This window comes from Sinohyriopsis cumingii, chromosome 11, assembly GCF_028554795.1.
Source record: "Sinohyriopsis cumingii isolate HCF-2022 chromosome 11, ASM2855479v2, whole genome shotgun sequence".
NCBI lineage: Eukaryota > Metazoa > Mollusca > Bivalvia > Unionida > Unionidae > Sinohyriopsis > Sinohyriopsis cumingii.
In genome coordinates this window covers 95,933,115-95,951,478 of record NC_142971.1, presented here as the reverse complement: position 1 = coordinate 95,951,478, position 18,364 = coordinate 95,933,115, and the positions used below count along the sequence as shown (strand labels likewise).

At 38.9% G+C, this 18,364-nt stretch overlaps 1 protein-coding gene across 1 annotated transcript in view; it reads left to right on the top strand.

The window, feature by feature from the left end:
- Nucleotides 1-18,364, top strand: part of LOC149789056 (heat shock 70 kDa protein 14-like) — a 61,282-nt gene that overhangs the window by 10,773 nt on the left and 32,145 nt on the right. The window contains exons 5-6 of the mRNA XM_089975241.1: nucleotides 4,815-4,905; nucleotides 9,140-9,244. Coding sequence (XP_089831367.1) covers nucleotides 4,815-4,905; nucleotides 9,140-9,244 — 196 coding nt within the window. The remainder of the gene's footprint in view (nucleotides 1-4,814; nucleotides 4,906-9,139; nucleotides 9,245-18,364) is intronic.

Sequence of the window (18,364 nt, the reverse complement as noted above, 5' to 3'; positions counted from 1 at the left end):
TTATATATGTGAAAGTTGTGGACAGGATGATTTTCATTCAGAGATTAGTGGTATCTCTCATCACTCACTAAAGTCTCCAGTGTATGCAAAAATTATTATTGAAACTTGTTACTTTTCCAATTTTTTTCACACCTTGCCTTCAGTGCGGTATTTTTTTACAGTAATACTGCCTGTGATCATGTGACTGAAATGAGTTAAGCATGGCAAGACTATTTAGTTGCTAATTAAAAGCAATGTAAAGAGTTTTAACACCCCTTTAATTCAGTTGGTATGGTCAGATAACTTCAGTGTTTGAAGTTTATCAACATGTGTTATATTATGTGTGATGAGAAAAAAATGACAAATGGATTAAAGAGATTAATTGATTATGGTTGGATTACGAGAGAGCTCAGTATGCATAAAACCATGTCTGTATGGCCTCATTGTTAAAAGGTTTTGAGATGATTGTGTGTTATCTCTCAAAGCAACAGTGTCAGAATATTAGCCACAACATTCAGTGATGGATAGAAATTGGAATTTCATGGATGGAATCTATTTAAAAGTACATGAATATGCTTTCTACGCATCTCATGAGTTGATTTTAAATATGGTGGCAAGAACGACATTACATGTCATGCAACATGTTAAAGTAAAATTAAATACAAAAATGAATATACCATCACTGAAGTTCATGATTGCAGAATCTGCATCAAATGTGGATAAATATAAACATGTAGAGACGTTGTTTTTCTAACATTTTTTTAAATGTTCCACATGGGTCTGGAATTCTGGAAAAGGTCTAAAATTTGAAGAAAAAAAGAAAAATGACTAAAAAGTCTTGAAAAAAGTCTTAATTTTTTTTATATAACAGAAACTGGAGGCATGACTGCTCTGTTTTGCTTGGGAGAAGTTTATGTACTCATATTCGTTAAGTTTTATGTTGTGCTATTGAGTACATTCATTTTGATTTAGTTGGATTTGATTTGATTGCCATTCTTGGACTGATCTTTTGTGTGCCTATGTCGATGCGATATTATTTAAAGAATGTCTGGACATTGTGTTTATAATCCTTTGTGTCCTTAAAGCATGGATAGGGACTTCCAAAATTAAGATCAAAGCTTCATGTTAGCTGCACAGGAGAGAATTTGATATTTCCAACTGGGGGCTTTCAGCTCTTAAAAGTCTTATGTAATCATTAAAACACTTCATCATGATCAGGTTCCAGTATATTCATTATTTCAATATTTTCGATGAAAGACTTTTCCCACCGTGTCTGTCTCCACTAATACAGCTGCTTTCTGTGTGACATGTCTTTCACCCCTAAGAGTATATACATCCAGTTCTAGTACCTGCTGACCACTCCGGTGGCCACACACTAGCACCTGCCCACTACCAGCAGCCCATTGAAAAACTTCTTCACCACAGACGATGTCAACAAAGCAGAAATAAACAGAGCTGTAAAATGTGTGAATTGCTTTATTCATATAAAAGCAAAGCTGTCATGTATTAAAAGAAGATCACTCAGCTTACCAACTTGAAGCATCTCTGCATTTATATATACACAGTATAAGTAGTTTATCTGGATTCCCGTATGACAGATGGCACTCTAAATTTTATATATATTTTTCTGGACAAACAACAACTGATTGCAAGATAAATAAGGCAAATCAAATCTTGTAGTTTATGTTATACTTTTTCGTGTCCTAACATTTTTACTTGCAAATTTTGAGTATTTTTGCCTCATTAGGTCAATAAACTTGTTACGTTGTGAGGTCTGGAAAAAGTCAGGAATCTTTTGTAACTATTTGGCAGGAACCCTGATTATTGTTGAACATAATCTCCTATATATTTTAGTAGATTGTCTTTCAGATCAAGTCAAAGTAATGTTCCTAGGAAATTGCAGATGGTTCTTATACAAATAGATGACAATGGACAGAAACTATTCCCATATTATCTTACTGTCCTCATTGGAAAAAGAAATTTGAAGACATGCTGAGGTGAAACATTTGCCATTCTTATTAAAAATCCTTCCTCTTTTAAAGTCAAAAGTTCCAACCAGATTTTGCGAATCTCCCTATTTATTATAAACAAAGCAGATTTCGCTTCTCTGTCACATGTATGTATCTTATGCTGATATGCTGTTATTGTGTCTGCTTGTTGTAACTTAAATCTAAAATAAACAGATTTAAATTTAAGCATGCTCATGTCTGTCAGTGTGCATAAAACTTACCTTAGTGTTGACATTCACAAATGGTAGCTCTGGATTAATTAGGTGTTGTTAAGTTATTGACCAAAGACATTAAGATATGGAACTTTTTGATACCCTGGCTTTCATGGTGGGGATTTATGGGTGATACAGCTCTCTGCCATTTTAATGTACTTCACTATAAAACGATTTTGGATATAAGGCAGTAGCACTGAGACCCTAAAACCAAAGTATTAAAAACTATTTAAAAATATTTAAAAGTTTTTTTTACATCTAACATCTGAAACCTTTACATCGAAAACTACTATACTTGATTTGGACACTACCAGAATGTGTTTTAACATTCACAGTTTAAATCTAATTAGCCACTGTTGTATTCTGGCAAGGTAAGATATTGCATTCCTAACAGGCTCTTGAAGACCCAAAATTACCTGTGTCATTACTAAGCCATAATGGTCATTGGTCTGTATCAACTACTGTATTTGGCTAAGTACACATGATTGTCTAATTTACCTTTAGCCACCTCGTCTGATCACTGACTTTTATCTCTGTAAATACAGCTTACTGACTTTTATCTCTGTAAATACAGCTCACTGACTTTTATCTCTGTAAATACAGCTCACTGATTATGCAGCTGATTTTTTACTGACACATGTAAAAAGATCACAGAAATAATTAATGGCTGCCTGTCTTTTGAACTTGCCACTGCTTTCTGTAATCTGTTGCACAGCAGCCCAGAAGAGGTTGTTGTTGTAGGGTTGAACACCATTTTTCAGCATACGATAGGCTATACATGGCAGCCAGTATTAATGGTGGAGGAAGAACCTGGGAAATCACCGGAAAGAACCACCGACCCTCGAGAAGCTACTGGCAAGCTTTCTCACATACCCACATTGGCAGAATCCGAGACTCGAACCCATGCAGACAGAGTTGAGATGGCAGTGATCCGTAATGGAGAGCACTTTAGACTACTCGGCCACACGGGGCCCAACAGAAGAGGTAGATGTTCATTTGCATAATGTAGCCATATTACAAATAAGGTCTATTAAAACAATTAAGTGTCCCTTTTCAGTGAGATAAAATGTAAGAGTTTAGTCTTAACAGTATTGACGAGTGAATTAAGACATTTAATCTCACAATTGAGATGTCCAGGAAAAGGAAAACTTGCTTGTCAATAGGACTGCAATTTAAACGGATGTTGAAGAGGTTAAAGCTGTGCTTACGGGGACATTTTAATTTATTTGACAAAGATCAGCACCAGATCAACATTTATGAGGAAAGTAGGACTAATGCTGACATTGTACAGTTCTTCCTAGGACAACAAATTCAAAATTTAGATCCCGATCAACAGGAAGTAGAATTTGCTCTTGACACTGACCAGGAATACCTACCAGAAACACTCCATTCTATTTCTGAAGCAATATTTGCATTCAAAAAAGGACTAATATGGCAAGAAAGACAGGACATTGAGCCCTTGAAAATGATTGATTTTGTAAAAAGGACCCCCAAAAAACCATGAATGATCCTGTCCAAAAAATATAAAATCACGTAATACTTCCAGTAAGAAACACACTTTTAGGAATAGTACTTTTTGTGGACAAACATGTTTTCTTTCTTCAGACAATGGGATTTTAAATGGATTACATAAATATATGTAAGTTTGTCTTTTTCTGTTTTTCCATGTTCTTTGCTAAAAGTGTGCTGTACATAATGTAATGTCACTCAGTCACTAATAATCATATTGAACTAAAAACTAGATATTTTATTGAATAAAAAATGACTTGACATTACTCATTACACTTGTTTAAGATGTTCATTTACTTAATACAAAATGGGCGTAGAAGTGGAACATGTGTGATTGTGATCTAATTGAAAGGAATGAAGCTTTTAACATTAAACTGCACTGGCCTAAAGAGAAACCTACATGTTAATTTAATAATTTTTTGATGGTGATTACAACATATTTAATCTCTTTAAACTTGATGCAGCTGTAAATAGAAATTATAACTAGCAAGTACATGTATAATTATTCAGACAAGGTGTTTATATAATTACTGTATGTTTAATCTTATATATAACGATATGGGTTGAAAGAAAGCATTCTAAAGCTTGGTATATTTTATTTACTTGTTAAAATATGATTATAGGGCATAGTTAAGTTTATAAATACCAAACTGAAACATAATGTACATAAAGTAAGTATTACTATGCATTTGACCCCCTCTCAACACACAAGTACACTCAACATTTATGATCAATTTCGCTTTAAAGCTGTTAGTTAGATAATGCTATTTGCATTTATGGACCCTGACTGCTGTGTTATAACATGGGAGAGCTGTATAGTACAGGCATTTTAGGGAAATGGGGGGTAGGGGTAATATATACATTAATCATGTTGCATGCATTTTGTGAGTGAGTGGGCAATATATACCTTAATCACATTACTAGGTCAAAGGTCAACATCATCATTTGTACTTCTGAGGCTGGTGTTATTTATCAGATCACTGTTGTGTATTTTTTCCATGCTCTGTAGATGTACATCATGTACCAGATGTGGCACTTCTGTTTTATTCTGGTAAAACAGAGCTGTAAAATTAAAAATTAAAAAACATATTCACATTTATTTCAGAGACAGCCCAGAGTCATGGCGGAAATGGAATCAAGAACTCTGTTCTAACTGTCCCTCTCAGCTTCAACACTGAACAGAAGGAAGCTGTCAGGTAATAATTCAAGAAAGACACTCTTTCCTGCTTCCTATTACTTGCTTGTTGTAGAGCCTGCCTTGCTGGAATTGTGACAGAGGTCACATTGGTGTCCCTATCCATTAGATAATCCTCAGTGTTTAAGTTTGCTATGTGACTTGGCATGTGGATACATTTTGATGCTTGCAACACAACATTTTGGTTGCAATCCTTGACTTGCAGGCCATGGCCAGCTTTTTGCTAGATAGCACAGCAAGCTTTAACACCTTAGTGTGGTTCTGGTGACTCAGATATTTGAATGGTGTAGTTTTAGAGATGGAAATTGACAGCCTTGGATTGGCAGCCGCTTAAGCTTGCACATGTTTAAGCTAGATATCAAACACAGGCTATCAGAGGTGCAAAGCCAGGACACAAATGCTATGGTTTAATATCACTAATACCTTATGTATTGATGCTGCATAGCTTGTACATTTCTGGGAGGACTGCATGACAGAAATGTTGGCCTCCCCTTAGAGTGAACCAGAAGTCTCCAGAACATTGGCTTTCCCCCTTGGGACACCCAGCACATATTGCTGATGTGTACTACCACTCTTCATTCTTTTCTCAGTCAGTATCTTGTAATGACCAATGTTGGTTTTACCAGGACAATTTAGCTGCTGCTTCCTGAGTCAGTTACTATTTATTTTGGTGATATTATCTTAAAATTTTACCCTGATCGACTTCTAATTTTTTTTAGTTAAGATCTCTTGAGTTATTATCATTATATCATACATGTTGAGTATGGCATGGCATTTTGTTTTAACAGTTTTACCCTATCACAAGGCATAAGTGTTTCATTTTGGATTGTACTTTTTCTAGCTAAGAGTTAAATTTCCCCTGTCCTTGCTTAATTTCAGTCTATGGACTCGCCTTTATCCATTTTAGTTTTCCTTACAAATCATTTAACTCACCTTGCCTTTATGATGAATTGTTAAATTTATACTGGTTAGTCAGGTTATTGTTCTGTTTTAGTTTGGTATAGCCTTTCTTACATATTTTCCATACTGTTTTATACTAATTTATTTTTCTTTCAGCCTTGCTGACTGTTTATATTGCATTTTTCTGTGTTGAGCTTGGTGTTGCTTCCTTTTTAGCAATTAATTTTGTGAAAGCACCTTAAATTAAATGTCTTCACATTGAACTCATTTTATTAGCATTACCTTGTGTATACTATTTTCTCTATAAAGAATCTTTGTTTTCTTCAGATTTTCAGGAAGTATGTCTTATCTTGCACACATACACAGAGGACGATGATTGTCCCATTTGTAGCCTATGTTGGACAAGATCTGGGATCTGGCTAGGAGTAGATATACATATAAAGCAGGGAAAGAATTTATTCCTTGTCTTCTTTGGAGTTTTTGAGGTTCTTGTTCTCTAAGTCCTTTGGGTCTGAGAGAAGGGTTACCCAAGTTTGTCTGGAGACTCTTAGGATTAGTGGGTCCCCTCTTATGGGAGGTTAAAAATAGGTGGAGAGTGAGTCATGCCTTCTTCAGGAGGAGCAGCATCATCTCCAATTTGTGAGAGCAGAGAGGAGTTGAAAAAGTGGTGTGCAATCTGCTTACCAGAGAGGGAAGACAAGTACCTTCTCTTTTCCACTAGGAGCCCACCCACCCCTCATTAGACTGCCATTTCATCCTACGGGGGGACTGGGAATCAGCTTGCAGACCCTTCTCTATTATCCCACTAAAATCCAGTGGGATGTGAGGTCTTCTGTCATAGGGAAGTAATTGGCCCTTCCCCTGCATGCAGCAGTGGACTGCAGGACCTGCTGTGGACCTACATTGTCTCATGAGGTTGGGTCAGAAAAGAGGATGATAGACTTTCTTCCCCAAATGCTCTAATGGGTGGACAGTCACCCTAACCTACCTCCCACTGCTAAGAACAGACTGCTACCTCTGCATAAGGAGTTGCTGGTTGAAATTCCTACTCCAACAAGCATCTCCAGCAATGTCGAGACTTTGGTTTAATTTAGTCCTGCCTCCCACAAAGAGAGCGTGACAAATTTGTTTGCTCTGTCCTCATCATTATGCTCGTGTTTGACACACAAAAGGCCAAGTTGGTACCCCCTTCCTTTGGGTCCCCTGCCACCAATCACCCATAAGTTATGGAAGAAGAGGAGTTGAGCTGGCCTGTTTACCACCTCTTTGCCCAGTAACCTGTGTCCCAAACCTTTAGATTCATGTGACTCTAAACTTTGAACCAGTTTGGAGAAACTTTCTGGGGCAATCTCTCGACCAGACCTGTTGTTGAATCTTGATTTGGTTATGATCAAGGAGCTCTCTCAAAGGTTAATCAAAGGCCAAGACTCTGCTAGACAATGTAAGGGGTTGTCTGTCTTCCATTCGCCAGGTTGTGCCCATTAGTAGCAGGTTCTAGCTAGACGGCCACTAAACCACCCACTTTGGATGCTGAAGTGGCACAGGTGAGTATTTTAATGGGGACCTTGCCTTGCCTTCCATTGAAAACAATGGAATCTTTTAAGCAGAAATTTTGTCTCTAGTAACCATTGTCTTTGCATCATGGTCTCTTTTCATGGGCCTTTATCTTTCTTGCCTTAGCATTGGTGAGACAAATGAGGGAGCTTCTTGCTCTATCCAATTTTGGGTCAGTTTCTCTTCTACCAGTCCAGTGTTTAGCAAAATATCAGCTTTCATCAGTTGATTCCCTTCTGATTAAGATCCCCAGTCTCCACCATATCCGTACTGGTGATGGTCAAGATAGATTTTTATGTCCAGTTAGGGCTGCCTTATTTTACTTGGCAGCCTGTAAAGGGAGAAGGAAGAGTAGAAAATGTCTTTTCCTACCCATGATAGGTGTAGCTGATATTTCTGCTTCCACCATTTCTAGGTTGTTTGCATGAACTGTTATAAAAGAGCTTACCAGTTCCTTACCTGTAGGGATCTGTCTTTCATAAAAGTTCAAGTGTATGAGGTTGCCACATAACTTTTTCATCTTTGTAGGATGTGATAAATGCTGTCTGGGCACTCATACTACTTTCTGTCTTTACTCAGAAAGCAGCCCATGCAGATTCCATTCTGCATATTCTGCTCTTCAGTGAAATTCAGTATTCCTTGTGTTCATTTTATTTATTTGCCAGGTGTGGGATCATCAGATATCAAAATGTAACTTTGGGGTGGGTGGTGTAGGCAGTAAACTAATTTAAATTTTAATTATATAATACTTACCTGTTGCTATTGGTTGAATCCCTCTCCCCACCCCCCACCGATGTCCCACAAAGTTAGGCTGATTCCGTGAAAAGAATGAAGAGCAGCAAAATGCATGGACAATATTTGCCTGTGTGATTTAGTGTTCTGGAAGCTTCTGGTTCACCCTAATGGGAGGATAAAAATTTTGCCTCCTGGAAAACCACTAGCTATGTAATAGCAGTGGGTAAGTATTACACTATTAAAATTAGTTTACCCCCTAACCCCTACATTTTTGTACTGAATCCTTAAAGCACAATTTTCAGGATAATGAGAAAACTTGAAAATAAAGAGAAAACAAGTGCACATGAGGGATAGCAGATTGTGTTTTTGGTCTTAATAACTGTTGAACCCTATTTTTCTTGAGTTTTGATGATACTAATGAATACTTAAGGGGATCTTTTGATGATACTGATGAATACTTAAGGGGATCTTTTGATAATACTGATGAATATTTAAGGGGATCATCTATGACCAAACACTTCATTAAGATAACATGTCATGGATAAAACAAATTTCCCACAATGTACCACAACAAGTTGCCAATACTGCTCTGTAGCAAGTTGACTGTGGGTGGTTCAGATATTGTTGTTGTTCTTTTAATTTCATGTTAATTTACATGGAAAATGATCTTGACTTTGTTCCTTTCAGATTCAGTGCCCTTGTTGTTTTCCTTGAAATTCATTGAAATTCCATGATAATTAATTGAAACTGCAGTCAAAATATATCTTATTAGCATTACTCACGGTGAGTTTGAGATAACTTTACAACATAACTTATAGTCCTCATCAAATTAACAACATAAACCTATAACCATTATTTTATATATCACCAAACCTAGTCATTATCAAATATACCACTCAACCTATAGTCATTTTTGAAATATGTTATAATAAATTCATTTTTTCATTTAAGACTGTCAATCACAAGACTTAATTAATACTTTTTTATATAAATCATTCCTCTGTAATAAATAATCCAATACAACAGCTCTTCATTTCAACTAACAGGCAGGCAGCTACAAAAGCAGGATTCAGAGTTTTAAGGCTGATCACTGAACCCTCTGCAGCAGCCCTGGCCTCTGACCTTGGACAGAAAGACATCTCTGAGCAGAGGTTAGTAGCTTAGAAGAGAAAAGCTTTCATCAAGTTCACAATTATTCATGAACAGAGTAGGTCTTTTATTGCATAAATACAGTGCACCACATTGTGACAAAATGCAGAAGTAATATATCTAGCCATTTAGCAGAGTTTTGCATGATTAGAATCAAACTGATATTTATTGCATGAAAAAATGTATGCAGCTTCCTGGCAATATGTTTTCAGATCATCTGGCAGGAAGGCAACTTGACCTTTTGGTAGTATTCTTCATGTTCTGTGATATCAAGGACATTCAGATTTGTTCAGATGATGCCAATCTGGTATCTAGTATGGGTGCTTTTACTAAAAATAGAAAAACATTTCAACAACTTCTCAACAGATGCTTAACAGAATTTGACAGACAGCATGATGGTCTTTCACATTTGTTCAAATGGTGCAAAGGTACCATCAGACATTTTGTCATAAAAGTAGAAAAACCTTTTTAAAATATCATTCAGCAGAATTTAGCCTCAGTTATGGTCAGCATTACAAAAATAGGAGGGGCCCCGAGTGGACGAGTGGTCTAAAGCGCTCTCCATTACAGATCACTGCCATCTCACCTCTGTCTGTGTGGGTTCGAGTCTTGGATTCGGTCAATGTGGGTATGTGAGAAAGCTTGCCAGTAGCTTCTCAAGGGTCAGTGGTTCTTTCCGGGGCTTTCCAGGGTTCTTCCTCCACCATTAATACTGGCCGCCATGTGTAGCCTATCGTGTGCTGAAAAATGGCGTTAAACCCTACAACAACAACAACAAAAATAAACAAAACTTTAAGGATTGGACAAATCCATTTGCCCAATGCCCATAACAAGCTCAAATTATCTTAGCATGGTTCCCGGAATCCTGGAAAAGTTTTGGATTTTAGAAAGTAGATTTCAAGGGTCTTGAAAGTCATGGGATTTCTCAAAACCTGGAAAAGTTTTGGAAAAGTCATGGAATTTCTGACAATAGATTGAAAAAATTTATATCTGCTAACTTCATAGCGTGCAGAGCGCTAATTGAAAGACTTGTTTCAAACATGACAAAATTACTATTGATACTGTGGTCCACGAGTTTTGTGAAATGATACTGGAAAGTTTTGGAAACGTCATGGAATTTGTTTTTGTTAAGACTACAACTAAGAAAAGGTTGAGAGAATAAGAGAGGGAGAGAGGTCATGCTCAGTATGCAGTGTTTCATATTCTGCATGTTTTGTACTTTGAACTCACCAGTACATTTATATATATTTCATGCTTCTGTTACAAAAATGACTACAGTTTCATTCATCTATCAATGCTGTTTTAGAGAATGTCACTTCTTCCTTGTTGTCAGTGTTAAATCAGTTTTGAATTTTTTCATGCATACATGATGATGTGGATGCTTATTATTTATAGTTGAATTTGGCATAGAATAAACATTTGTAGTTTTTAAGTGTGAAGGATTTGGAGAATGTCCAGTCCTTACGTAGCAAAGGAAATGGGTGAATATGTGCCACCCCAATGAAATTGCTTACTTGTCTTTCTGGTTGAGTGAAATATGCCATGCTGGCCAACTCTCAAAAGCCCAGCTTGCAGCTTGTCAAAGATTGGTTTTATGCATGTTTTCAAGGTGATTGGTGATAAAGGTTAATGACATAATGCTTAGCATTTTTGTTACATATGTCTTGGGTAATAAAAGGTGCTCTTCACTGTTGATTAGCCATATACTTTTTTGTCTGGCAAAATCAAATCTCCCAATGCTAAGTTTAACTTTCCAGTCAGGCAGCACAGAGCAGACTTTTATAAAATTTGTTCAGCTCTGCCTTTAAACAGCTTCTTCAACATCTGCTTTGGATACTATGCCTAAAAATTGAAAAACAATAGAACTTTTGAAAAACATTCAACAGACTATTCTCAGGTTTGATAGAAAGCATCCTGTCATTAAAGGTTTTCAATAAGTTTTTGTATAAATGACGTAAATGTACCATTGTACTGTTGAAATCAGATGATATCTTGGTATTTTTATCCATTCGTCTATGCTACATGCTGCAATCAGTTTTAGCTTTTGATCAGTATTTGTGTGGATCTTTCATTATTCAGATCTTGTGCTCCAACAGTATTGTTAGTGCTTGTTATTCATTGCTAATGATGTACTTTCTGGTTGTTTTTTCCAAATAATTTTTGTCATTTTGTACAGAATGTACTAAATGCAAAAAAAATATCAAGCCTATGAGGGCATCCAAGACATGCCTCTATTACACAAAGTGTTCATTGACATCTGCCTGCATTGTATTGGTTCCACCTGCAGTGTATGTGGTTATGCTTGCACTATACTGTATGTGGAATATCATCTTAGGGAATTTCGTCAATTGCTTTGTGATAAAGCTTGAAGAGCAAAGAAAAACGGGTGAATTCTTAGACAGTGGAATACAAACATCTTCAACCAAAGACACTAAGTTGACAGTGTGGTGGAGGGCACCACAATGGTTCTACCTCCCTTCTAAATGATGCATACAGTGCCAGCTCGAGTTATTACATTGGGCAAAGATTAAATTGAGGAACAAGAGATGATACAGTGATGTCTTCTAGGAGAATTTATGCCCCTACTGACATTGAAAATCTCATATTGTGCCTTCAAGTTAATGGGAGAGTGTCCACCCTAGTTTGGGTTGTCCCCTTGTCCTAGGACCTGCCACATGCCAGAGTATGTCATGGCTAGTAAGTGTGAGTTTGCTGGCATGGCTGGTAAGTCTGGTTTATGGCTTAATTTTTGGACACTGATGATCTTTACATACCTCCTCCCAAGCTGTACTCCATCACATCAGTGACCTGTGCTGCATATTGACTTGCCAATCCATGATATCTGGGGTTTTACATGGATCTGTTGTGTAGGCCCATATATTTTGCCATACATTTTGTCCAGGTTCTTTATAATATGGCTGGCTGCCCTGCTGACATATGGCCACCCAAAACCAACCATCCAACCACCTGTCCAGTACACTTTCTACTTATTTATACAAGCAAGATCAGCTGAGTCACTTGCCCATCTGCCATTTCATGGGGGATGGGGGTCAGTTATTCAGATGGTACCGGTTGGTTAGATATCATTGTTATTGCTGTTGGATGGTAGAAGTGAGGTAGTACAGAACAGGCAGTGCAAGTACTTCACAATCTTGTCTTGCTGCATGCACCGGTCTTCACACCAAATCAGTCTCAGCTGCAATGAAGAGAAGATCATTTAAAGGAGATGAGGTTGAACACTGCCCAATAGCAGTAGTTTTGACCTGGGTCAATTTTCATGTGGCAACAATCCCTTCCATTCCAGAAGCAGTTTAGTAAAGGGAATAGTAAGCAAGGTTTTTCCTTCCTCATGCATCCCAACAGTCATCATTTACTTGCCACTTTGGCTGAAGCAGACAATCAGCCAGTAGGCACCAGATTCCTTCAGTCTTGGATCTGCCCTTTTCTGAAAAATGAATGGTTGATCCAAGTTGTTGTGGAGGGGCTTTGTACTCTGTTTATCTGGCCCCCATCATTGTTTTTGCCTGAATAAGCATTCCATCTCTTCTGCAGAAAGTGGACATTTTATGGATGGGGATCTTAACAAGTGGGCAGGCATTTCCCAATGCCCAGAGCCAAAGGAAAACTCAGGCCAGTCATGAGTATCAGCCAGCTAAACAAATACATAGCTGTGCCAACATTCAAAATCGGTAATGTGTGGTAAGTCAGGCTTTCTTTAAAAAGGGATAAATCTGCAGTCATAGTAAACTTAACCAATGCAAATTTCCATATTTCATACCCACCTGGCTTCATGCAAATTCCTTCAGTTTGGCTTCCAAGGATCAGTATACCAATTTTATGTTCCCTCTCAAGATCAATCTATTATCATTCACAATGACTGTAAACTGCATTGTTGACTTTTTAGGCTGATCTCATCAATGAATAACTGCAGCATACCTGAAGTGTCCTTTGAAAAACACTTAGTAAGTTCATCGTAGGTGAAGGGAATGACAAAATTTTCTTCCGTTTTAGATCAGTTAGGGTTTCTGGTGAACTGGGACTAGTCTAATTTCAAACCATCCCAGCATTTCTACCAATCTCAACTTCATTTGCCTCTCTCTGCCACAGATCATCAGCCTTGTAGAATCAATTTCCAACTGGAAGTGGATTTCAGCTGATCCTTTTGCTTGCCTATTCATGTGCTATCTGCAGCTGGTCCAGTGGCACCCCTTTTCCATTTGACTCAATGAGTTTTCATCTTGATTCATTATTTGTGCATCAGGTGCAAAACAAATAATGGCTCATTTCGGCTGGAAACACCCAGTGTGGAAACTTGTTTGTGACCCACCTGCTCAAAGGGAGGGTGGGGGGACAGTATCACCAGACTGTGCATTCGGGTTTGAGGCTTTCTGCACTGGTCCACATCACATAGATTCCAGCAGGCTTAATGTCCTGGCAGACTCACTGTTGAGAAGGGACCAGACCTTCATACAGATTGGTCAGTCCTTCCATTGGTCTTTCATTGGATTTGTTCACTTTGTGAGCATTCAGTAATATTCTTCACTCTCAGAAAGGGTGGGATCACATACTGCTCACCTAGTCTGTCTAATCCTGCACTCAGAATCCAAGGCTGTGGTGCAGTATCAGTCACATGGGAGGCATTTTGGGGCTATTCCAGTCCCTGATTGTTTTGTTACCAAGGATAATACACAAAATTATGTCTTGAAATTGCATAGTGATGCAGGTGGGAGAAGTCAGGGGTGAATGATCTGCATGATGTTGCAATAGACATCATCTGGAAAATCCTGTCAAGGTCCAGTCTGCTCAAACAGCCATGGTTGCATGTGTGTCATCCCTGCCCAGACAGGATTTTCCTACATGACAGGGGCTTGTGAGGAGAACATTGTGTAAAAAGGAATTTTAACCTTCATTTTTTGAGGAAAGCAAAGGAAAGTGACAGTTATCTATTGTCCGGTGAAAGATCAATATTCTTCCTCTTAGTATCTCAATCTTGCAAGGAGCTCAGGTTTTTCTCAGGCTTTATGTTAGCCCCACTTACAATCAAAGTCTACAGCTCCATGATCTCTGACACTTTTAGACACCATTGTAAAATAAAATTGGCATCTAAATTGATCTATCAGACCTGCTAGCCAATTTTGACTTGAATAGGCCAAAGTCTCTCGCCTTGTTTCCTGAATGAAATTTGTGCAAGTTTGGATTCCTCTCAACTCAGATCACTTTAAATCTGACTGATATCAAGCATGTTTTCTAGCCTTGCCATGCATGGTAAGCACGTTGAATGTTCTTGGAATGGACCCAACCTATTTGCAGTTCAGAATGGATAGTTTCAGGGTTCTAAAATGATGCAACCAGGGCTTGTAGCACATAATAGGTTTCCATAAGCATGCATTCAAAGAGTGGATTTCCATCAATTGATATTCCGTGTAAGGCAGTGATGCAAGATGCAGTGCATGTTCTCAAGTACTACTAGAAGCACTTGGAACAGGGTTGTGGGGACTGACATTGTCACTCTCCTGCTGAAGACAGAGAAAGAGGAAGGATCTAAACCCTCAAGCTCTAGCATCATGACTATAATGTATGCTTGGCATTCTTTGGGATCTCAAAAGATCACATATGGTGCAAGCAGCAGGGGGGGCGAATCCGACATTTTGTCCAATCGTCATTTTGCTTAATTATTACTTTCTGCACTTAGCGGATCCGGTGTAGTCAGCGCCCGGTAAAAAAAAAAACGACGACGGTCCATCCTACACGACGGTGACGTCATTTGGTTTAATACACTTTTCTGCGCGTCGATCCCAGTTTTGTCAGCGTCCGGTAAACACAGCGACGACCGCGTCGATGTCATTGCCCCCCCTGCTGCTAAGAAGTTATTTACAATGAAAATTATTTACAACTAACCGAATATTTGGTCAAGTCCGATACGATATCGTGTCCGAGGATCATGTAAATTTATCGTTACAAATCCATGTGGGGTCGACTGAGCATGACTAAAACAGTTTCGAAAAACATTAAAGTCCATGTCACCGCTGCACCATGTCTGCCAAATATTTTGTAGCGTGTGTGTATCAACGCCGTTGAATACAGCAAGAATATTACAGTTGTCTCTGATTACTTTTGGAATCTGAGTGTATCGTTGAGTGACATATATCACGTCGGTGTTTTTATGCCTGCCTCTGGAAAATATCCTAGCTGGGTTTTTTTGATTGTCTAACATAACATCATCGTACACGACTAGATTGTTAACGTCGCCATCAATATCATCAATACCTGGTGCATCATTGATATCTGTAATAAACTCAATAACATTTTTTTCAGCGATCGCTGATGCATTCTCGTTAAAATCTTTCAACACCTCGTAGCATCGTTGATCATCCACGCTAGGGGCGATTAAATACAACTTATCCCACTTCATCCATCTCATTATTAAATTGAGTAACAATTGCGTCTTGCCGGATCCAGATGGTCCGATGATAATCATCCGGATCGAGTTTGGTAACGCTGCAACATGCTTAACTGGTTCTCTCGTTTTAGTCACCGAAAAATCAATTATATTCATATCTCTATGCATAAATTATGGATCTATATTGTGTGAAGTGTAGAGTGCGTACTGGCACAAATGATATGACAACCGTTACAACAAGAAATAACAGATCGGCGCTTACTGGTAAGTGTGTACGATGCGGTACAAAGAAATTTAGATTTATTTCTGCTAGACCCGGGGATGCTTTAAAAAAAAGCGAGGAGGTGATATTGCAGCCAAGTTATCAAAACTCCCCGGAACACCGTGGGCAAAGTATCCAGGAGAAAAGCACCTCCCAGGATATAACTTCTGTGGCCCCGGAACACGATTAGATATCGGACTCGATGATCAAAATCAGCCCAAACCCGGTGAGTATCCAATAAACGCTATCGATAAGGCGTGTCATGCTCATGATGTTGCTTACTACAAAAGTAGCGATCTGCAACAGCGTCATATCACGGATGTAAAATTAATTCACGCGTTAAATGCTATTCCTGATAAATCATTCAAAGAAAAGTTGGCTTCATGGTTGGTAAAATCGGCTATGAAAGGTAAATTAATGATTGGAAGCGGAGCTTCTCGCGCTGGTAATTGAAAACGCTAGCGTTTATAATAACAACATGGAATCCATCTATTATTCTCCGAGAGGATACTGGAAGGGGAAGGCTGCAATTGGTAAACTCGCAAGCGCTGCAAAGGTAACAAAGGCCGTTGCGGCTAATTGGTTATCCAAACAGGCTATATGGCAAATTTATCTACCACCGCCTAAACAAATCAACTTTTCGCGCTTTGATGTCAGCGTACCCAATGAAGTTCATCAAGCTGATATACTATTTCTGCCGCATGACAACGGTTACAAATACGCGCTAACCGTAGTTGATGTTGCAAGTCGATACAAACAAGCGGAGCCGTTAAAAACAAAGTCAGCAACTGAAGTAGCCGATGCGTTTGAGAGGATTTACCGAAGGGGTCCTCTGCGCTGGCCAAATCTATTACAAGTTGATCCCGGTAGTGAATTTCGCGGCGCTGTTCTATCAACGCTGAAACATCATAGCGTCGCGATACGACGAGGTCATACTGCGCTACATCGTGATCAGGCAATTGTTGAACGATTCAATCGGACTGTTGCTGAACGGTTATTTGGATATCAATACGCGAAGGAATTCATCCAAGAAAAACGATCTCGTCAATGGGTCAAAAGGTTGCCAGGCGTAATTGCAGCGTTAAATAACGAGATTACCCGAGCAATCAACATGAAGCCCAGCGACGCGATTAAAAAAAAGTATATACCCGGAAGATCAAAAATTGATAGCGTTTCCAAGCCGATTCTCGGCGATGTCACTGTTAGATATCTGTATGAACCAGGAGAGCTTGAAGGCGGTAAAAAAAGAGCTACTGATCCTATTTGGAGTGTTACCACACATAACATATCAACGATAACACGATCAACTGGTAGACCACCGATCTATAGACTGGATTCAACTGCTCCTCAGCGCGGATTTACTCACGAGCAACTACAAGTGATACCTCACGATACTCAATTGCCCCCGCGTGGTCTTAACTAGCGCCGTTGCGTCTATTGCACTCAAGACAGGTCAACCTCACATTGTTTTTGACATGACCGAGACTGTTATCGATCCTGTCCACGGTAAATTGGCGAGCGTCTTTATCCGAATAACGCCAGCGCATTACACAATTGCAACTCGCGCAGTGATTATTCTGTTGTTGTCGTAACGCAATTATTAATTCGGCATCAATATCAAAACGCCGCTGTTTTTTTTTTATCCTGTTGGCGGTAACCCGAGAGCTTTCTATCAATGACGCTTGCATCGATGATGTCAGCGTTGTCACTGGCTTCGTCAATAACAATTCTTCGAAGCTGATTTATCTTCCGTACTCGGGACACTGCAAAATAGACTAGATTTGACCATTCGATGCGATTATCAACCATCCAAACAATTGTATCCGTGATAGTTAATCCCTGCGAGGAATGTATTGTCGTTGCGTATCCTAGCGTCCACGGGGATTTATCAGCACGTAGCGCGTCCTCGACGACGCTGATATCAACGAGCACAATATCATTCAGCACAAGAATTTGTTTTTTTGTCCCTGACGCTGTCGGGCCCGGGATTTCAACTTCAGTGTTCTGCCGCCGTGTGTCCGCGGGTCTATAACATAACGGCACTGGGCGCGTTGGAAACTTTTCCTTATGCAACGCAAACAACTTCCGCTGAAGTGTGTCTCTGACTATCTTTCTACTCGCTACAATCAAATCGTTTGGTCTCCATGTTTCCCAGAATTCATTTAACGGCGTTTCCGGAATCACCTCGCGGATTATTTCACATTGAACTCTATCCGGCTGTAATCTGATTAATTTTTTAACCTCGCTCAGTTGTTCATCAAGTGCTCGGTAATCAGTATCGGTTTCTTCATAATAGTCCACAAAATTCTTTAACCAATCATGTGGACCCTCGCCGACAAATGGTGGTGGTTGGCCATGGTCGCCACACATGATTACCGCTGTATTTGCGCGCAGCAACCACTCAAGAAACATTTGTAAAGTATCTAACGAAACAGTACATATCTCATCCCAGATGATAAC